The sequence below is a fragment of the Chenopodium quinoa genome, unplaced genomic scaffold, assembly GCF_001683475.1.
Source record: "Chenopodium quinoa cultivar QQ74 unplaced genomic scaffold, ASM168347v1, whole genome shotgun sequence".
Taxonomy (NCBI): Eukaryota; Viridiplantae; Streptophyta; class Magnoliopsida; order Caryophyllales; family Amaranthaceae; genus Chenopodium; species Chenopodium quinoa.
Genome location: NW_018742213.1, coordinates 120,391 through 142,830, shown reverse-complemented (window position 1 = coordinate 142,830; position 22,440 = coordinate 120,391). Strand labels below are relative to the sequence as shown.

General features: G+C 40.9%; 2 protein-coding genes across 4 annotated transcripts; one reads left to right on the top strand and one right to left on the bottom strand.

The window, feature by feature from the left end:
• Positions 1–3,428: 3,428 nt before the first annotated feature.
• LOC110733995 lies at positions 3,429–3,971 on the bottom strand. The gene has a single exon (XM_021914053.1). It carries the CDS (start codon positions 3,969–3,971, stop codon positions 3,429–3,431), a length of 543 nt encoding a protein of 180 aa, XP_021769745.1.
• Positions 3,972–19,124: 15,153 nt separating this feature from the next.
• On the top strand, positions 19,125–22,194 carry LOC110734028 (DNA polymerase epsilon subunit B-like). 3 transcript variants are annotated; one of them, XM_021914088.1, is made up of 6 exons: positions 19,125–19,516; positions 20,007–20,134; positions 20,217–20,347; positions 20,450–20,544; positions 20,631–20,730; positions 20,980–21,543. In XM_021914088.1, exons 2-6 carry the CDS (start codon positions 20,021–20,023, stop codon positions 21,119–21,121), a joined length of 582 nt encoding a protein of 193 aa, XP_021769780.1. In that variant the 5' UTR covers positions 19,125–19,516; positions 20,007–20,020; the 3' UTR covers positions 21,122–21,543. The 3 variants fall into 3 exon arrangements, with proteins under 3 accessions (XP_021769780.1, XP_021769786.1, XP_021769794.1); XM_021914094.1 differs by having other exon boundaries at positions 19,132–19,516; positions 20,039–20,134; XM_021914102.1 differs by lacking the exon at positions 20,980–21,543 and adding an exon at positions 21,550–22,194 and having other exon boundaries at positions 19,146–19,516.
• Positions 22,195–22,440: the final 246 nt, after the last annotated feature.

Here is a 22,440-nt window from a genome sequence, read left to right as displayed (position 1 = left end):
TTTCCTATCAAAACCGAAAACTACCCTAGACACAAGACCCCAAGACTTCCCCCAAGCTAGACATTTGATTACCGTTCCCACGATAGATGGACACAATGAGAAACATCTCCCCCCAAGCCAGAACTCGACACCGGCCTCGGTGTTACACATGATGGGAAAAGAAGAGAAGGGAACGGTAAAAACAAATGTCTAAAGGCTACTCCCGATCATCCTCCCTAGGCGGTGATGGCATGTAGTTATAAATGAGGTCTACATCGCCGGAAAAGGAAGGTTGATCCACGTATGGAGGAAGATCATAGTTGGGGCTACTACGATAGTGACCGTAGTCCGGTGCATTACTAGTGCCCCACCCACCATCATACCCGGGTGGACACCCGAAGTATCCTCTTAAGGGGTGGTTATCGATTTCCTCGGGAGTCAATTACCACATGTCTCGGGGACGTGGTAATAAGAAGGGTCCCCCCTAAAATCACAACCCCCGGGTTGTGTATAATCGTAGGGAGGAAAGGATCGTAGCTCCGAAATGGAGCTACGAGGTCCTTGCCAATAAGAGTAGGTGGGTTGGTTGTTGTTCCAACCCGCAACCGGCCCCTCTTGAACGGGGCGGTTAGGATAGTTGACATAGGGGAGAAAGTCTCCCCTCTCAACTTGGCTTTGATATGTCATTTGAGACACATAACTTTGATATTCATTTTCGTGGAGGATTCTTTGGTTGGAAAGATTTAGGCGGTGAAAAGCCGATTCAAGGTCGAAGGAGGAAGAAGAAGAAGAAGAGGAGCCGCCGAAAAACCTAGGAGCAGTAGAAATACTATGGCGACGAGGTTAAGATGGTTGGTCAGGGTTGGGAACATTCGCGGGGAGTGGCTCAATTGGCACTTGCCAAGTGTTCCCCACGGTGTTCATTACCGCCGCATTAGGGAGAAAGCAACGGTGCTTACCCTTGACCAACCAAGAGTATGTGGTGACATTGCCACGGATCTCCACAAGCATTTGCATTGAGGCAAGTCCGACAAGGTCAAGGACATTGGACCCGTTCACCGGGGTTAATTGCTCAACCCAATTAGCGAAACCCAAAGCCTTGGAAATTATTGTGATCATGCCACCACATTTTATCTTCCCTCTAAACTCCGTACTTCTCTTAATCTCAAGGCACCTTTGGATAAACAAGTATCCCATGTTCACATTACCCTCAAGGTCCCCTCAAATCGGGAAGCTATAAAAAGGCATTTGATCTCCTCTTTTGTTAGCTTCCCGAGATCTTGTTTCGAGAAACAAGCGTACCCCATAATTCTCATGAATATACGGAGTACGGGGTGGACAATGTGGCTAGCGTGGCTAGACCGGGTGGTGAAATTAGGATACTCCGCGATAGTATTCCACCAATTTTTGCTCTTCGTAGCTAGAAAGGTAGAAACTATCGGGGTTGTCTATTTGATTATACACGGGCCACTCAAATATTTCATTGAGGCGAGTTAAGGTTAGAGTCTTTTCTTGATTGAAAAGTCTAAACTTAATTTCGCACTCAAGAGGCTCTCCCTCACCATTGATTCGGCGCATGGTTAAGGTTGAAAGGAACTCGAGAGTGATCGATTCGTAGGTTAGCTCCCTCTTCTTGAGGTAGTTTTAACCATCCGAAATTATCGACCACTCGCCGAATTCCTTCATCTATCCCTAAAAGATGGCAAGTTGATTGGTCGTAAAATCTTGTTGGAAGGATTTTTCGTTTTGAAAGCTCGGAGTGATACTTTTTAAATTTTTCGGGGATTCTAATGGGAGGAGGAGCATTGTCTTGGTTTTTGAGTTTGGTTTTGGTTTTGGTTTTCGGATATTTGGATGCTGGAAGTCTTTCTTTTCTTTCCTCCCGCACCTCCAAATAATCTTTAGCACCATCTTGACAAAATTTGGAAAAAGGAGTAAAAAGGGTTCACTCAAAACTCCTCACACAAGCACCAAAATTCAACAAACACAACCTCCTTAACTTCAAATCCCCAAATTAAACCAAGGTACCTGCTCACAATTCAATAATAATTCCACACAACCAACCAACAATCTTAACACAACAATTCTCACACAAAAATTCACAAATTCACAAATTATAATTAATTTTTCATGCACAAGCCATTCCCTTACTCCACAATTATCCACAAAAACCAACAATTTAATTATCAAAGGCAAGAAAATTTGTTTAAATCACCTAATCATGCAACTAATTACACAACAATCATGAAATAAACAAATTGAGAGAAATATTGAAGAAAAACCCTTAGGTTTAAGAGGGAAAGTGAAGTAAGGAAGAAAATTATACCACTTTGAGTATGAAAAATACTCTAAAATCCTCCAATTTCCTCAAATTCCTCCTTTACTAGCAAGCTTGCCCCCTTTCCCTATTGATTTTCTTCAATTCCCACTTGTGGGTCTTCGAAATTTTTGCCCAAATTTTTATGAAATTATGGTTTTTGGAGAGAGAATTTGATGTAGATTAAGAATTTGTGAATTTCGGTTAAAGAAAGTTGAGATTTGATAATGAAAATGAAGAGAGAAGTTGGAGAATATGAGGTTTTTAGAGAGGGAAGTAGATGGGAAGGAGGAGAGAGAGTATGAATGTTTGAATGAGAGGTGAGAAATGATGGGTAAAGTGATTAAAAGAGAGATAAGTTCCTCTTTTTTTTTTTTACCCGGACAGGTAGGAGCGGGCGTGCAGAAGGGTAGGAGCGCCCGCTCCTAACTGAGAAAGAGTTGCTGCCTGTTTTAAAAACCGTGTTGGAGCGGGCGTGCAGAGATGTTGGAGCGCCCGCTCCAAGCCGAAGTTGAGAATCTGACTTTCTAACCCAGCAAGGAGCGGGCGTGTAGGTGAGTTGGAGCGCCCGCTCCTGAAATCAATTTTGGCTACGGCATTTGACAGGAGCGGGCGTGCAATGATAGTGGAGCGCCCGCTCTAATGCTATGTTGGAAACCTATTTGCTAACCCAGACAGGAGCGGGCGTGCAGTTGAGTTGGAGCGCCCGCTCCTACCAGTCTTGAAGCCTACTGTTTCGTACATTGAGCTTGGAGCGGGCTTGCAGTTGTGTTGGAGCGCCCGCTCCTACCAGTCTTGAAGCCTACTGTTTCGTACATTGAGCTTGGAGCGGGCTTGCAGTTGTGTTGGAGCGCCCGCTCCTAGCTGGTGACAGCTTCCTGTTTTGTTTTCTTCGGCTCTTTTTTATTCAAGTACCTATATCAAAACCACAAGAACAAAATTCAACAATATTGGCCAAAATCAGATATTCCCAACACTCTTATTCTTTTCTTCTCTCATTCATTGTTTTATTTTTCACTCCTTTTATTTTCTTGACTCTCTCTTCTCTCTCTCTTTTTTTTTTCTTTTTTTTTTACTCGGGTTGCCTCCCGGAAGCACTTCTTTAACGTCAATAGCTTGACAACCTCCACACTCAGGAGGTAAGATTACATTGAGTTGATTCTAAAACACCCATATGAGCACCCTCGTAGTAAAGCTTGAGGCGATGCCCATTCACCTTGAAAGATCTCTTGCCGTCCATATCCCAAACTTCCACGGCTCCATGAGGAAACAGTTCCTTGACAACAAAGGGTCCACTCCACCTTGATAAAAGTTTCCCGGGAAACAATTTCATCCTAGAATTGTAGAGGAGTACCTTATCGCCTTTTAGAAATGCTTTCTTTTCAATGTTCCGGTCGTGGCAATCCTTAGTGCGATTCTTATAGTTGCTAGCACACTCATAGGCTTCCAACCTTATCTCTTCAAGCTCATGCAAATCAAGCCATCTTTTCTCTCCCGCGCTAGCCAAGTCGAAATTAATCTTCTTGGTCTCCCATTGGGTCCGGTGCTCAAGCTCCACCGGTAGATGACAAGATTTTCCATACACTAGACGATATGGAGTTGTGCCTATTGGGGTCTTGTACGCCGTTCTATATGCCCATAGAGCGTCATCAAGCTTTTCTGACCAATCCTTCATGTTCTTAGCAACCGTCTTCTCGAGGATTAGCTTTATTTGACGGTTAGACACTTCCGCTTGTCCACTTGTTTGTGGATGATAGGTAAGGCCGAATCTTTGGTGGACCCCGTGCTTTCTTAGCATCTTTTGAAAAGCACTATGAACAAAATGTGAACCATTGTCACTCACCACCGCCCTTGGAATACCGAATCTTGGAAATATGACTTTTTTTGAACATCTTCATGACAACCTTGTGGTCATTAGTTGGGGAGGCAATGGCTTCCACCCATTTTGATACATAGTCGACCGCCACAAGGATGTATTGATTCCCATGAGAATTTGGGAATGGCCCCATGAAATCCATACCCCATACATCAAATACCTCAAACTCAAGAATCGGTTGTTGGGGCATCTCATTACGCTTGGATATGTTGCTGGTTCGTTGACACCGGTCACAAGTCTTCACAAATCCCCAAGCGTCCTTGAAGATGTGAGGCCACCACAAACCTCTATGCAAGATTTTCAATGCAGTTTTTTTGGCTCCCATATGCCCTCCACATGGATCGGAATGGCACATCTTGAGCACTCCTTGCACTTGTTCATCCGGGACACACCTACGGAGCAAACCATCTACTCCTCGTTTGTAGAGAATGGGATCATCCCATACATAATGTCTTGATTCCCTTTTTAGCTTCTTCCTTTGATTCTTGGAGAAATCGGGTGGGCATTCTCCACAAGCCAAGTAGTTTACCAAGTCGGCGAACCAAGGAAGCTCCTTTTCATTCAAGATGTAAAGCATATCATCTCTCAATTCATCACATATAGGGATTTCCTCATCACTAGCTTGCACATTCTCTAGTCGGGAAAGATGGTTCGCAACCACATTCTCGGCCCCTTTTTTATCACGGATTTCAACATCAAATTGTTGGAGAGATAGGACCCACCGAAGAAGACGTGGCTTGGATTCTTTCTTTGCAATAAGGTACCTAATGGCTGCGTGATCGGTATAAACAATAGTTTTGGAACCAATGAGGTAGTTCCAAAACTTCTCAAAAGCATGAACCACGGCAAGAAACTCTTTCTCCGTTGTGGTGTAGTTTCGTTAAGCTTCATTCAAGGTCTTAGACATGTAGTAAATCACGTGAAGCCTCTTCTCTACCCTTTGCCCCAATACTCCTCCAATCGCAACATCACTTGCATCGCACATAAGTTCAAATGGAAAATCCCATCTTGGCCCTTGCACAATTGGAGTTGAGATTAAAGCCTCCTTTAATTTGTTGAAAGCTTGGAGACACTCTTCATCAAAAATAAAGATGGCATCTTTTTGAAGAAGAGCATTTAGGGGTCTAGCAATTTGTGAGAAATCCTTGATGAATCTCCTATAGAACCCGGCATGCCCCAAAAATGACCTTACTCCTCTCACATTGATTGGTGGCGGAAGCTTTTCTATTACTTCAACTTTGGCCTTGTCAACCTCAATCCCTTTGCTTGAAATCTTGTGACCAAGGACAATTCCCTCTTCCACCATAAAGTGGCATTTCTCCCAATTCAAAACCAAATTGACCTTCTCACATCTTGTCAAGCACTTGCCCAAGTTGGACAAACAATCCTCGAACGAAAGGCCCCCTACCGAGAAATCATCCATGAAAACTTCCATTTCGGCTTCAAGCATGTCCCCAAAAATACTCATCATGCATCTTTGGAAGGTTGCCGGTGCGTTGCAAAGCCCGAAGGGCATCCTCCTATATGCAAAAGTTCCATAGGGACAAGTAAAAGTTGTTTTCTCTTGGTCATCCGGGTTTATAGGGATTTGAAAGAAACCCGAATAACCATCAAGAAAGCAATAATACTTGTGCTTGGTTAGTCTTTCAAGCATTTGGTCGATAAAAGGGAGAGGAAAATGATCCTTGTTGGTGGATGCATTTAGACTTCTATAGTCTATGCACATCCTCCAACCAGTCACCGTTCTAGTTGAAATGAGATTACCATTCTCATTTTCAACTACGGTCATTCCTCCCTTTTTAGGGACCACATGAACGGGGGAAACCCATCTAGAACTCGAAATGGGGAAGATGATGCCGGCATCAAGGAGTTTGGTGATTTCTTTCTTCACCACCTCCCCCATTTGAGGATTGAGTTTCCTTTGCCTCTCAATGGAAGGCTTAGCACCCTCCTCAAGTGTTATGTGGTGCATACATAAAGCGGGGCTAATACCTTTGAGGTTATCTATGGTATAGCCTAAAGCACCTTGGTGATCTCTCAAAACACCACATAAAATTTGAGTTTGGCACTCGTTCAAAGAAGAATTCACAATAACCGGAAAAGTTGAATTGGGGCCCAAAAACTCATACCTTAGGTGTGATGGTAGAGGTTTCAACTCTACCATTGGAACACCCTTACCTTCTCTTGAGGTAGCTACTTCTAATGCATCATGTGTTGTGATTACCATGCACACTTGCTCATTGCTTGATTCTGTACTTCCTTCAAGCATTTCTTCATACAATGCCATCTCTTTGCTTTGGTCACCTATCTTTTCCTTGTTCAAAAGGAAATTCTCAAGGGCATTGTTAGTAGTGAGCAAGTGCTCATGCATAGAAGTTACAATAGAATCAATAGTATCAATCATCATGCAATTATCAAGACTAGAGCTTGGATATTTCATGCTCTCATTCAAATCAAATTCTATCACCTCATCTCCTACTTTTAGTGAAATTTTAGCACTTTGAACATCTATTAAAGCACCCGAAGTAGCAAGAAAAGGTCTTCCTAGAATTATTGGAATGTTAACATCTTCATCCATCTCTAACACAACAAAATCCACCGGGATTACAAACTTCCCTACCCTTAGAGGAACATCCTCTACCTTACCCTTTGGGAATTTAATAGAGCAATCGGCCAATTGTAGGGTGATGTTGGTGGGTAGAAGTTCCCCTATCCCAAGTCTTTGGTATACCGAGTATGGCATTAGGCTAACACTAGCCCCTAGGTCACACAAAGCATTATCAATTTGCATCTTGTATATTGCACATGGGATAGAAAAGTTACCGGGGTCATTTAATTTGGGTGGCATCTTGTTCATGATGATTGCACTACAATTCTCGGTGAGACTCACCGTTTCAACCAATTCACACTTTCTCCTTCCACTCAAAATATCTTTCAAAAACCTAGCATAGTTGGGCATTTGCTTGATAGCATCGGTAAAAGGAATTGAAAGGTGAATTTGTTTCAATGTTTCAAGAAATTTTCCAAATTGCACATCTAATTTGTTTCTAACAAATTTGTGAGGATATGGTAGTTTTTGCAATTGTTTTGTTTCTCTCTCTTTTTCTCTTCTGTCTTCACTCTCTTTTTCAAAATCTTTCTCTTTCTCAAATTCTTTTTCTTTCTCACATTCTTTCTCCTTTTCATTCTCATGGTTTTGCTCTCTCTCTTGTTCAAAATCACTTTTAAAGGGAGGCTCACTCATGTTCATTCTCTCATTGCCTTTTTTAGGAACACTTTCTTCCAAAACTTCACCACTCCTTGTTGATATAACATTTACGGGCCTCTTTAGTCATCACTTCACTAAATTTCTTTTCACTTGAGGCCATTAAAGAATTGAACATTTTAGTTTGATTCTCCATCATTTCCTCCAAGCTAGACCTACTATGTGGTGCTTGTGCATAGTGGTTGTCTTGGGAAGCCCTATTACCTCTAACATTCGAATTGGACGTATTTTGATTAGAAGAACCTCTATTATTATTGTTGTTCCAATTGTTCCGATTATTAGAGTTTTCCCCTTGGTGAAATTGCCCTTGATTCCCATAGTTTCCTTGATTATTATGATTATGGTTACCATAACCACCTTGTTGGTTGTAGTTACCTTGGGGATTTTGGTCCCTTTGGTTCCTACTTCCCCATTGATTTTGATTATGGTAATCGTAATCATTTCCTCTTTGGTTATAGGAATTCCCCCCTTGTTCTCTTCTATTTGGTGGTAAGTATCTTTGATTGTCATTCCTATGTCTATTATCATAAGACAAGGCATTGACTTGTTCATTTTCATTTCATTACCATCTTCGTATTGGGGTTGGGGTTGGAAATCATAATTACAAGAGGTATCATGGTCATAAGACCCACAATTTTCACAAAACAAACATCCATGAGGCATGTTATTAGAAGTAGAGGGAGAAGAGTTAGAATTCATACCTCTCCCCTTAGATTGGGAGGGATGCTCTTGTGTTGAACTAGAGGTCTCTAGTTTTGCCTTAATGGACGTCATCTCCTTTCCAAGGTTGGCGATTTGGGAGGTCAAATTGTTGATGGCATTAAGGTGATCAACGGAGTAAACCGCATTTCCTCCCTTGTTTAGAGAATCTCTCTCTCCTTCTTGCCAATCCATGTGGTGCCTCACCACATCCTCAATTATCTCTATGACTTGCTCCTCCGTCTTGTTCATAATCGGGCCACCCGCTCCTGCATCCAAGCTAGTCTTTCCTTGTGGGCTCAAGCCCCCATAGAAAATTTGAAGCACTTGATATGACGGAATGCCATGATGAGGGCACTCCCTTTGATATTCCTTGTATCGTTCCCATGCTTCATAAATGGTTTCACTAGCTTTTTGACGGAAACCTTGGATCAAAGCTCTTGCCTCGGCCGTCTTCTTTTGGGAATAGAATCTTCCTAAGAAAGTCGTGGTGACCTCGTCCCAAGTTCTCAAGGAGTTAGGCCTCACCTCCTTCTCAAGCCATTCAAGAGCTCTTCCTATCAAAGAAAAAGGAAACAACTTTAGTCTCACAAACTCTTGAGTTACCCCATTTACCTTGATCGTGTTACAATATTTTTCGAACTCGTTCAAGTGTGCAAGAGGGCTCTCATGTTTTGCTCCACTATATTGCCTCCTTTCAATCAAATTAATCATTGCGGGCCCAATCTCGAAGTCATTGGCTTGAGTAATGGGTGGAGCAATGCCGCTTGAAGCTCTATAAGCTCCCGGAGTTCCCAACTCCTTTAAAGGTCTTTGAGGTGGTGGTTCCGCGTCACCCATTTGATCTCGACCCTCCTCGAAATTGGTCTCCCTAGCTGGGGGAGTAGTAAACGGCCTAGAACCGGCTCTTTTTCTCCTTCTATAAGTTTGCTCAATCTCGGGATCGTAAGGTACCAAGATCCTGTTATGAGTTCTGCGCATACACTCTCAACAAACGCAATTAGTACCAAGGCTACAAGTGTAGCCAAAAAGAAACAATCTTTTTGAAATTTTTTTATGGTGAACTAGACTCAAGTAATCAATTAGCTATCAACAACACCGTTCCCCGGCAACGGCGCCATTTTGATGGGCGTTAGAACGGTCGTACATTCCACACTCAATCAAACACATTTATTAACAAACACCTTACAAACCAAGCATAATGACAAGTAAGAGTTCGGTCCACAAGGAACGGGATATGATTGCCAAAGATCTTTACACTTAAGCTAACTCGAAGTCAATTGGTGAATTGGGGTTCGTCAAGAAGACAAACAAACTATGGTTCTAAATCAATGAATTAAAGATACTAGGGAATGAGATCCACTCAACCAAGGCAAATAGGCAAACGGGGAGTAAAATAGACAAGATATAGCAAGGACTATATGTAAAATCAACCTCATGCAATTAGAAAACAACTCACACTACTAAACTTAGATTCCTCATTAGTTTAGCAATAGATGATACATAATCAAATTACAATAAGTAATGACGTACTCAATTTACACTTCCATGTCAAATTAGGCATATCATACTATCAAGCTCCTTAGTCAAGGGTAGTTAACCTATCATGAGGAACTAACAAGCAATCTCATACTATCAAGCTCCTTAGTCAAGGGTAGCTAAACCTATCATGAGGAACTAACAAGCAATCTCATATAATCAATTTAATTGCAATACAAACATCAATGCTTCTCCCACATTTGCATAGTTAACCCAAAAGGTCGAGCTTCACCCAACCCTTAGCAAGAAGACTACTCACAACTCATGTTTATCAACATGCAATCAAGAATTAGGGTTCTAAATACTTTAATTGGGGAAAAGTGGTTAACAATTGAAATAACTATCATCCAATAACAAATTACCAAGAACTAAGAAGATTTAAATAACATGCAAATACCAAATAAAATCTGAAATTAAAAGGAAGAAGGTTGGAGAAATTACTAATTGAAGCTTCAAATGTTGAATACAAATTGCCAAACTTTGAGAATAATTCTTGAATTTCACTAATACAATGATTTGATTTGATGAAAACTAAGCTAAATTAATCCTAAGGAATGTTTCAAACTAAGAGAGGTTTCTGAAAACTAGGCTACTGTACCCCCTTTCTAAATGAGCTAAAGGGGAAGTATTTATACTCCCCGAAACACATAAGGAAATCCGTCAAAAGAAAACGGATTCCCAGCGAGGAGCGCCCGCTCCACAATGAGGAGCGCCCGCTCCTAAGCTGGGAGCGCCCGCTCCTTTCGGCTGCACGCCCTCTCCAGAATGCTTCAATGAAGGGTCAGATTTGAAAGTGTCAGGGAGGAGCGCCCGCTCCTCACATGATGCACGCCCGCTCCCCTGTTCCAGCAGCATGGGCAGATTCAATCTTCAAAGGGAGTAGCGCCCGCTCCTGGTGAGGAGCACGCCCGCTCCTAACAGCACCTGAACTTGGGCATAATGTGGCTAGAGTCGAGGAGCGCCCGCTCCATGAGAGGTGCACGCCCGCTCCTAACAGCACCTGAACTTGGGCAGAATGTGGCTAGAGTCGAGGAGCGCCCGCTCCATGAGAGGTGCACGCCCGCTCCCCTGGAGCGCCCTCTCCAATCTTCAATCCTCTTGTCTTAAACACGATTCATGCACCGAAAGCCTGCCTAATTGAGTCCATAGACCTGCAAAACATGGACAAACACAAACCAAGAGGGGGGGGAAAGCCGAGACAAAACATTTTCATTCAAAATTGGGTTAGAAAGAGGGGAAATGATTGCAAAATCGTGTTTAAATTTACACAATAAGTGGTCAAATAAACCACTTATAAAAGCCCCATCCAACTACACTAATATTGGACCCATATCATGGACCAACCAAACTGGATTGGCTGTTTTCTTAAAATAAGTTTTCAAAAACAGAGAGAAGAGAAAAGAATTAAAACTTTCCGCAACACTAGACTTTTCCACACTTTCACTTCATTCGATTATGAATCGACGTGAAAGGTACTCATCACTGGGTTTGGTTTTTGGGAGACACAAATGGGTGTCTACAAAAGCCCCCACTTTGACTGAGTTTGGAGAAACGCAAGTTTCGAAAACAAAAGTCAAAGTATCGATAGGGACGGAGAATGATTCAGAACGTTCTGCGATCCTAAATCAATCTTGCAACGCCGATAACTGCAAAACTAGCATTAGTTAAGCAGATAAAAGAATTAAGAAACGCGTATCTTGCACCGTCAAGCACACGTCTCTGAAAGTAACCAAATTGTTTTGATGACCTCTTGCAAGCTAGAGAATGCCATCCCGCTTGAAAACTGCTATGCCTGTAACTGTTTCCAAAATAGAAGACTGTTTCGCCTGAAACGATCCTCTTCTGCTTTGATAATATTCCACATCCAAGGGAATACTATCGAAGATTGCTTCTCTTGAAACAATCCTCATCCGCATTGATAATATTCCACGTCCAAGGGAATACTATCGAAGACAACTTCGCCCGAAATTACCCCCAGTTGTTTGTGACAACTCTCTGCAAGCTGGGGAATGCTGTCGAAGATATCTTCTCTTGAAGTCATCCTCATTTGATGCGATAATTTTCCAAAGGAAATTACCGAAGATCCACGCCTGTCGATCTTTAAAAGTTCGCCTGAACTTTGCTCCCGCTATGCATATACGTCGCCGCTTCTATTGCTTTGAACCTGTACGTCGGTGCCCTTTTGCTTTTGAACCTATATGTCGGTGCCTTTTGTTAATGTGCCAATGCTTAGGCACTTAAAGCTAAGTGAGACGATCTTTCATTAGTTTGATCACTTTACGTAATCAAGCCGATTACTAAATTATGTCAAATTGCTTAGAGGTGCTAACTGACGTACTAAAGAACCCAAAAATATGTTGCAGAAGGCTAGCACAACCTCATCAGGTGGCTGGGTGCTTTGGCGCCACTGAAAAAACCATCAGCGCCACCTTATTAGCATTAGCGCCAGGCGCTAATATTGGCGCCAGGAGCCAAGCCTAATTTATGACGCCAATGTATAGGGCTTGGCGCCAACATGGGGACTTCCTTAAATACCCCTTTCCCCTTCATTTTGCTGCTGCTCGTCGCGATTTTGCTCGAAAGAAAGTCCGAAAACTTCAATTGCTCGGTGCTTGCTCGTTTCTCAACCGAATTCGCTCAAATTTGTTGAAAATCAAAGCTCTTTTCATCTATTTTCCTGATCTATGTAAGTTTTCTTCAAACTCACATCAGTTTTTATGAATTCTTGACATGTTTATTCACGAATTTCATGAAAATTTGAAATTTATAATGCTCAATTTGCTTTGTTTGTCAAGTTTTATGCCATGAAATTGCTTGATTATGTTTATATATTGCCTTGGGAGTAATTTGAGACTTGTTTGACTCAATTTGGTGAAGAAATGAGCAATTTGCCATTGTTGGACCTCTTAAGGTCGTGAAGAATAATGTGACTCGTTCTTGATATTTTTGCTAGCAATTCTTGTTCAATTTGTCACAATAATCACTATAGTGTTGCAAGAAATTTTTTAATTGCTTGAAAAATGTTGTTATGCTCAATTTGAATTTGTGCTCTGTTTTAGTACTACGTACTCTGTTTTTGCGAACATAGTATCATGCGGCTAGGCAAACATTATATACTATAGAGCCTTAATTTATGATAATTTTGCACAATATAGCATGGCTACACAGCGAGGCTCGGGTTCATTGTCCCGAAACACTAAACGGGAGCATGAGCCCGTGGAGGACGACGCCGAGCCGTCCACTTCACTTGGTCGGCTTCCGGAATGGGATGAGCGGACCCTGTTCTTCGCCCCTGTTCACCACATTTCTGAGAGGGTGAGACAGGGCATCGCGCCCGGGAGGACACGGCATCACGGCTCTGGCTGTGATGGTTTAGGCGATTTGTACGTGATGTACATCGCCAGGGATGTTGAGACGAGGCTCCTGTGGGAGTCTTGTAGACTAGTTACTCTGTTCGAGACCTCCGAAGCTATGGTTGCCTCCAACGGGGGTCACCACGTAGTGCGCGCTTTGGTGGAGTTCTTCTGGGACACCACCAACACCTTCCATTTCCCTTGGGGCGAGATGATGGTCACCCCTACGGACTTCAGTCTCATCACATGACTGGAGTTCACTTCTGTGCCACTGCCGTTTGACAGTGGAATCGACGTCTTCTCTTCGGAGGTCGAGGAGCTATTGGGGCCGATGGCTATTCGGGCCCGAGCTGAGGTCGAGACTACTCAGTTTAGCGCTTGGGGAATTCACCGCTCGACGCTGGCAGCGTCTCTTGATGACGATGCGACCACCCGAGAGCAGCGGGTGCGCATCTTTGCGCTGATGTTGTTGTCAGGGACATTCTCCCCTGACAAAGGTAGTAGGGCGTTGCTTTACTATCTTCCTGCTTTCCGTGATCTTCACCGGATTGGGACTTATGACCGGGCCAGCTAAGCCTATGCTGACTTTGTTCGTGAGTTGAGGGACTCATGTCGACACCGGTCCTTTGGAACGAACGTTGCTTTGTCTGCCTTTTGGAAGGTCGTAGAGGTAAACATTTACTCCCTATAAAGTTTAGCTCTGCATATTAGTTTAGCATTTACTCACACTTTTAGCTCGTTGTAGATTTGGTCCTACGAGTACTTTTCTTCTGTTGCGTCGGCGAGACCATCGCCGCGGGGATTTCCTGTGAGCGCCTCCTGGGGCGGTCACCATGTGGACATGTCCACTACACATGTCCGGAACTGGATCATCTCGGTACGACTTTTATTATTTATTTTGCTTTTCCGCGGTGTTTTAAATATATTCTTGCCTGATTTATGCTCTTTATAGGGACCTGAGGTGGTATACCAACCGTGGGGCGGTTGGACAGTCCCTGGGTTAGCCGCACACTATTCTGCTGAGCGTCGCTATTTCTTGGGGACTTATGGAGCGGTCGCGTACTTAGGAGAGAGGGTCGCTAGACAGCATTCTTCTGATGTCTTCGTCGTTCCTGCTACTCCACCACGTCATATGTTCGACGAGGCGCGGTTGTCGAGCATGTCTGAGGGAGCAGGTACCCCTTGGCGGTCCCATGTGATCCTCGGGCGGTGTTATGCTGAGGAGCTACTACCTTTGTTAGCTCCAGCCCCCGTACCGGCTGAGGATGTGAGGGTAAGATTTTTTTAGCTTTACTTTCCACTAAGTAGCCCCCAAGTAATGCTTTACTGATTTTTTTTTTATCAGGACGGTGCTGCTGAGTTCGTGCCACCCCGTATGTCCATCCATTACCAGGGGATGTACGGGCCGATCGAGGAGATGATTTCTCCGGCTCCTGAGGGCGAGCGCTTCGTAGAGCGGTCGATTCCTCGCCACCAGACTCGAGTAATCCTAGTTTTTTCAGAATTTTTGTGTTCATATATCATGCATTTTTACTGACTTATTTTTCTGAAAGTTTTCACGCGAGGTGGTTTCGGCGATGGCACGATGCATAGATGCCTTCCAGAGCCAGCTCGTCCGGATGAGGAATGCGTCCACTTGCCGTCGGGATGACGTCATACGAGAGGTAGCCTTTCTGTACTCATTATTTTTGCATTGCTGCTTCAATTGTATCTTGTTTCTGATTTAATTCTTTTTGCAGGGCCAGCCTATTGCTTCTCACACCCGCACGAGACCTGAGGGGCGGAGGGATCCAGCGAGGTCTAGCTCGAGACGTCGTCGCACTTCGTCAGGGGGTAGAGGCGGTCGCTCTGAGGCTGCTCAAGCTGACGTTGCAGAGGGCTCGGGATCTTCTTCTGAGGGTGCTCATGCTACACCGGTAGGAGCGGCTACCTCGGCTTTCAGAGGTGGTGGGATGTACGAGATAGGCGTCATCGCAGCAGCCTCTGCGGCCTCAACCTCAGGTTGATCCTGGCTGGGGTGGTCCCATATTGAGTCTTCCTCCTCCTACGGGGACTGGAGCTGGGATTGGAGCTGGTGGAGAGGTGACTCCTCGTACGGCGCATTTTTATGATATGATGGGACTACGTCCTCCGGCGCCGTAGTTTGTTCTTGTGTATATTTTATTTTGAATTTTCCTAGAACTTTGCCTTAAACTCGTTATTCATAGACACATTTTGTATATTTATGCTATTATGAATTTATTTGATTGTTATTATTATGTTTGAGTGTGCAAGAAAAGTGTGACAAACAATTTTGCGCAAAAATTCCGTCATTTTTATTATTGATGGAGGGTATCTGACTCTCTCCCCCAAAAAGAAAAAATAAAAAAAGGAAAAAATCGAATAAAATGTCGGGTGTTTGGAATTTAAAAATAATAGCTATTTTAATTAATTAAGAAAAAAGGATAAAAAAGATGTTTAGGAAAAATAAACGGAGCCATAAAGTCATTAACCGACTCGAGTTTAATATTAAAAACGCAAGTTGAGCACGCGCGGCTAGTCTGGCATCTTGGTGCCAACTGGCGCCACACTATGGCGCATGGCGCCAAGCGCTACACTTAGCGTGTGGCGCCAAGCGCCAGCGCTTGGCGCCAATCACGGGGTTTTGACGCCAATTGACGCTGATTCCGTATTTCATTCTGATTAAAATTCTTCGCAATTTGTGTATAAATATCCCCCTGCCCAGCCGATTCTTCTTATAATTCCAGCGAATAAAATAATTCTCTGCTTTAGAAAAACAATAATCATGTCTTTAGTCACCAAGACCTTCACCTAATACACTCATGAATGGTGTCGATCTCTTAATGCTAGAGACAAAAAAGAATTAGATTTATTTCACCTGGGGGGAATTTATGGCATCAAAGGGGTAGATCTTGACCTAGACTTCATACATCCGCTCTAGAATTTTGGAATGTTGATACTCATTGTTTCAGAATAGGGTATGATGAGATTAGCCCTTTGCCAGAGGAATTTGGTGCTATTTTAGGCTTCCTTGCAATAGACCTTGTAGTAATCCCTAGAGTAGACGCATACTATTATAAGGATTTTGAGCGCTTATTTAATTTAAAAGAAAGGGATTTAACAAAAATAGTGGATGAAAACATAATAAACTTGAAAGAATTTGCACGCCATTATTTTGATAAACCTCTTTCTAAATCTTTTCATATATATAGAAGAAGGGCGTTCTTATTTTGCATGCTTAACCAATTTTTTCTTAGTAGTGGTAAAAATAATGAAGGTCAATCAATTATAACCACTGTACTAGAAAAAATTGAATCTAGGAGAAATCCAATGCCATTGATAGTTGGAGAGACTATGATTAGTCTGAATGAATTGAAAAGGGACCCTAAAGCGCCTTTTCGCGGCTCTCCAATTTTATTACAGGTAAAAAAAAATAATATTTTTAATTACAGAAATCAAAAAAACATATTTTTGTATTGTAATACTAATTTATTTGCATTGCAATGTTTTTACAGATGTGGCTAATGGAGAGGATAAGATTAATTAGCCCTCCGGACGATATTGAGAAATATACTCCCAATTGCTTCGTGAGAAGGAAGAAGCGAATCCCTAAAATTGGGCGCCATGGGTGGAGAAAAGTCGTTGAATCACGTGATTTTTCTATCAAGTGGGTCGTCCCATGGTGGAAAATAGAAAGGATGGTTGGTGTCAACAAGCAACCTTTCTGCCGTCTTCCAAGCGTGTCTCGTGTAACTTATTATTACCCCTGCAGGGTAAAAAGACAATACGGCTTGCTTCACAATATTCCTTCCGGAGATCTTTGTCCTCCCTTTGAGTACCCTATTTCTCAAGAAGTAGACAGATTTGATGCTTACTGGGGTGCTAGACCTTTATGGGAAGTGATTACCCAAAAGGTCCCTCCTTCTTTGCCCAATGATGTAAAGAAGTGGTTGTTGAAGAAATCTTCGATTGATCAGGGTAGAACCGATTTGAAGAATCGTCTAGGTGACACGGTGATTCTTGCCAAGGAACTCTTAGGTGCAAGAATTGAATTCAAAACACCTGCAATGCCTAGGAAGAAAGGTGCTACCAAAGATAAAGGGAAAAGAAGCATGGAGTGTTAGCTGAAGGGGAGACTATCTACTCCAAAATTGAATGTAGGTCCTCTAAATGATGCCTACTAGCTAAGGTTATGGATGAAGAGGAGGAAGCAGACAAGAATTGGAAAAGAGCTAGGAAGAAAAAGAAAGATTAAGAGCATTGCTTAACTTTAAATTTATTAGACTTAGATTATTATTTTTATTTAAAGTTAATTTATTTCAGCTTTATTTAAATTCCATCAATAATGTAATGTTATTTTATTAATGAAATTTTAGCTTTCAATTAAATTGTTTACTTTAAATTTATTTTATTAAAGCAATGAAAATAAAAAAAAATCAATTTTCCAGAAATTCTTCGAGTACGGAAGTCGAAAATTTTTCGAAAAACACCGAAATTCGCCCAGAGTTTATTTCCGAATCGGCGCCAGTCATTGGCATTTGGCGCCTGCCATTGAATTCTGGCGCCAGGCGCCAATTTCATCGGCTGGCGCTAATGATTTCTGGCTGGCGCCAGGTTCTTTCCTGCGACGCCGATGATTCGCCGATTTTCTGTTGAATTTTTAATTAATTCTGGAACGCGGAGATGTCGAAAAATAAAGTGGCCGCACCCGTAAAGGGTTGCCTACGTATCCTTTCTTAAGGAATCAGGCCAAACGTAGCTCTCTTGAGTATCCTACTCAATTACTTATGAGTAGTATTTCTTAAGTTGGTCAAGATTTGTCATGTTTGAGAATTCATTGCCATCCATATCAGTTAGTTTTGCTGCACCTCCTGACAGGATTGTTTTGACAATGTAGGGTCCAGACCAATTAGGTCTAAATTTACCCCTTGGGTCTACAATATTTTTCCTTAGCGCTTTTAATACCAAGTCTCCTACTTTGATATTTCTTGTCTTGACCTTCTTATTAAAATGCCTAGCCATACGAGTTTGGTAACACTGAGTGTGATGTAGAGCTTCTAGTCGTTTCTTATCGAGTAGAATCAATTCTTCGTATCTTGCCCTAGTCCATTCAACTTCATCGAGTTTACTCTCTAACGCGATGCGTAGAGATGGTATTTCTAGTTCGACAGGTTGTACAACATCCATTCCATATACCAAGGAAAATGGCGTATTTCCTGTTGATGTACGGATTGACGTGCGATAACCCCACAATGCGAAGTGAAGCTTGTTAGGCCAATCCTTATAATTTTCCGTCATTTTCTTGATGATAGTCTTTAAATTTTTATTAGCTACCTCGACTGCTCCGTTTTCTTGAGGTCTATAAGGGGAAGAATGATGATGTTGAATGCCGTATTTTTGTAGCAATTCTTCACATTCGGCTTGAAAGTGAGTTCCATTGTCACTTATCATTTCATGTGGGACTCCATATCGACAAATAATATTTCTTTCGATAAAGAGTACTACATGTTATGCAGTGAGTTTAGCATACGATTGCGCTTCGACCCACTTTGTAAAGTAATCGATTGCTACTAGGATAAATTCGTGGCCTTCTGTTCCTGGGGGAGTGATTTTGCCAATGATGTCAATTCCCCATGTAGAGAATGGCCATGGCGATGTGTAGGTGTAGAGCAAAGATGGAGGGACATGTTGTAAATTGGCATAAATTTGGCACTTAGGGCATCTTTTCACGTATTGATGGCAATCCCTATTCATTGTAGTCCAATAATATCCTTCTCGCATTATTTTCTGGACTAACATTTTGCCATTTATATGTGTCCCACAGATTCCTTCGTGGACTATTCGCATTGCTCTTTGTGCATCCTTCTTTCCTACGCATAGGAGAGCTCGGCTTTTAGGTACTCTTTTATGTATCACTACAAGAAAAAGGTGAATTAGCAACGGAATTTTGCGACTACCATAATAATTAGTTGAAAAATAATTTTAGGGACTGAAAAAGACGAGTAGTCGCAAATTTTGCAACTGAATTTGCAGTAGTTGCTATGCGGTCGTTAATTAGCGACTGATTTTTGCGACTACTATAATAATCAGTTGCAAAAAATATTTTTGCGATAGAAAAAGACGAGTAGTCACAAAATTTGCAACCGAATTTATAATAGTTGCTATGCGGTCGCTAATCTGCGACGCTATTGTAATAATTTGCAACTAACACGGTAGTCGCTACTATTATTTTTAATATTTATTAAAAAGAAATAAAAAAAAAACCCTTAGTATAATTAAAAAAAAAAAACCCTTATTCCTAAAAAAAAAAAGGTTATTGTCGCCAAAAAAAAAACAAGAATTATCAATTAGTCTTATACTCTTATTCACCGTCAAAAACAAGAACTATCATACTCTTCCTCAAAAAAAAAAAAAAAGTTTCAGAACTTCAAATCAAGCATCACCGTCGTCTTCCTCTGCTGCCGTTGCGCCACCACTACTTCACCCAGGTAATTACGCGTTCTTCCCCTTCCTACCTTCCATTCAATCTTTCTCTTACTGCATTATATATGTCAATTGCGAATTTTAGGGTTATCTTTGAGTTTTTTGTCCAATTTTTTATTTTAATTGGGTTTCTATTGCGAATTGATATTAATCTGATTATTGATTGAATTGCAAATTGGTTTAATCTGATAATATCACAGATGCGAGAATTATTCTTGAAAATAATACGAATTTAAGTAACTAGAATTAGGAATTAGTATTTCTCGATTATGTTTATGGGTTATAAGGGGTTATTCTTAAAAATAATACGTAGTAAGTAACTAGAATTAGGAATTGCGAATTTTAGGGTTATCATTGAGTTTTTTTTGTTCAATTTTTTATTTTAATTTGGTTTCTATTGCCAATTGCAAATCCAGAAATATTGTTTTTTGTTTTTTTTTTACATACTGTCTTCACATTAGAGTTACAATTAAGCTTAGGTCTAATTCAGTTCAGCTCTCCTCCTCTCAATGGCATGTGTACATCAGGAACAATGCAAATATTGGTTCACAGATGATATGAAAAGAAAAGCAGTTAATGACATGTTTGTGGTACTTTCTGACATATGGCTAGATGACGAAGAGGTAATGGGATATTAACACTTCTACTAGTTTCCTGTTTTCTTTCTTTATCATTTTAATGAAGCTCGATTATCCCTGTTCTTAGACTATGGTAAAGCTGAAAGAAGTTCTGGATGGATATGAAGCTGTGGAGGTGGTTCCTTCTTTGTTCATATTCATGGGGAGTTTCTTCTCTTCCCCATGTAATCTATCATTTCATTCTTTTGCTTCGCTTAGGTAAGGAGTTAATGCTTATCCCTGTTCCTTTCTCTCTTTTAACTTATAATTTATAGGATACTAATGCATTTACAACTATAAATGACAAAATTTTGCACGAAGATCGCAGTTTGGGAATCTTGGTAAAATGATTGCTGAATATCCTCGAATACTAGAGCAAAGCCGGTTTTTATTTATTCCTAGCATTGATGATGCAGGTGATTTCTGTTTATTGACTTATTGTTGCTTGTATATATTTCATTCTCCAATGTCCATTCTTATGTTATAGTGTTATTACTATCAGGCCCCTCGTCTGTTCTCCCAAGGTGTGCTCTTCCAAAGTATCTAACAAAAGAACTTCAGAAAGAAATACCAAATGCCCTTTTTATGAGCAATCCTTGCAGGTAAATTGGTACAATTAATCGTATCTGCAGTTGTTTCATGATGTGAGGCAGCTTTGCTAAAGCTATTCTGTTTTTTTTTATAAGACAGTAATTACTTTTATCAATTTTTCTATATTTTTGGAAATTTAACTTCCTTTTTAATGCTATGCTATTATAGTAACCATCTGATGGAGCTTGTTAAGCATGTAGAATGAGAGTATAATGTACTTTATGACTATTCCTGACTAGTTTTCCTGGTTTGGAAAATAGAATAAAGTATTACTCTCAAGAAATTGTAATTTTTCGACGGGACCTCTTGTATAGAATGCGGCGTTCATGCTTGATTCCCCCTTCATCTGCTGAAACCAGTGATCCTTTTGCTCATGTGAGCTTATCATTCTACTTGTTCTGACCGTCTTTATATCTGCTGGTCATTTTTTGTTTACTCACATAAATTATTGTTTTGATGTTAACGAGCACGAGCTTATCATGCTTGATTCCCCCTTCATCTGCTGAAACCAGTGATCCTTTTGCTCATGTGAGCTTATCATTCTACTTGTTCTAACCGTCTTTATATCTGCTGGTCATTTTTTGCTTACTCACATAATTTCATCCTATTTTGCAATTAGGTTTTTTTTTATAATTAAATAGCAGTCTTAAACTAATGATATGTATTAAAAATTACCGTGCATGGCACGGGACTTAACCAATATTTGCTTACATAAATTATTTTGCTATAAGTGTTGCATTTTTTATTTTAACTTCTTTTTTTTTTATGTTTTTAGTCTTTTTAAGTTTTAACATTTGAGATCATAGTTACTAATACATATCTTAATGCAGGGAGAATATATGGAAAAACTTGAGGAAATTAAGAACAAAGGAATTGAGATAAACCCCGACAAAGTCTATTTGGAGGTTGTAGGTGGGCAAAAGAAAGGAAAAGTCTACGGTTTAGGGAGTGCTTCACAAATGTATTACAAGAGCGATCCTGCTTCTCAACTTACAGCATCATCTTCTACAGCTCTCAAGTTGAAGAATTAAAGAAGATGGCAGAAGAAAACCATAATAAGGTAGAAGAAAGCCAAAAAATAGTGGCAGAGAGCTTAAAATATGCTAAGGAATTCGTCGAAAATCATGAGATCGAAAAAGGTACATGGAAGAAGGAAAAATTAGCTATGTAAAAAACATTGCAAGAAATGCTATCACTTGTCAAACAAGGTTACCGTCCTTGTAAGCCTCCTACGCCTACAGTCTCGTGATACAACTAAGTGATTTTTATTTTCTTGGTGGTAATTTTGTGAACAACTGGTTTTTTTTTTTACATAGTCATTATTGGTTCTTATTTGAAGTAGCTTTCTTTATATGGGAGGTGACTTTTAAAACAATTAGTCATTTGAGTTAAATATTGTTTTTTAATACATTGATACAAATTTGATGATGTTTTGGATATTTGAATAAAATTAACATTTTGGTTATTTGAATTTATGCGTGGGTACCTTTTTTTGTGATTGATATTGGTTGTCGCTAAATTATGGTCTCAAATATTGATCGTCAGTCGCAAATATTTAGCGACTGCAAATTTGGTTTAGAGACTGATTGGTTAGTTGCAAAATCATTAGTCTCAGTAGTCGCTAATCTGTCACAAATAATTAGTTTTGTAGTCGCAAAAATTTGTTTCGTAAGTAGTTGCTAATCCGTCGCAAATATTTTACGACGGACAATAATTTAGTT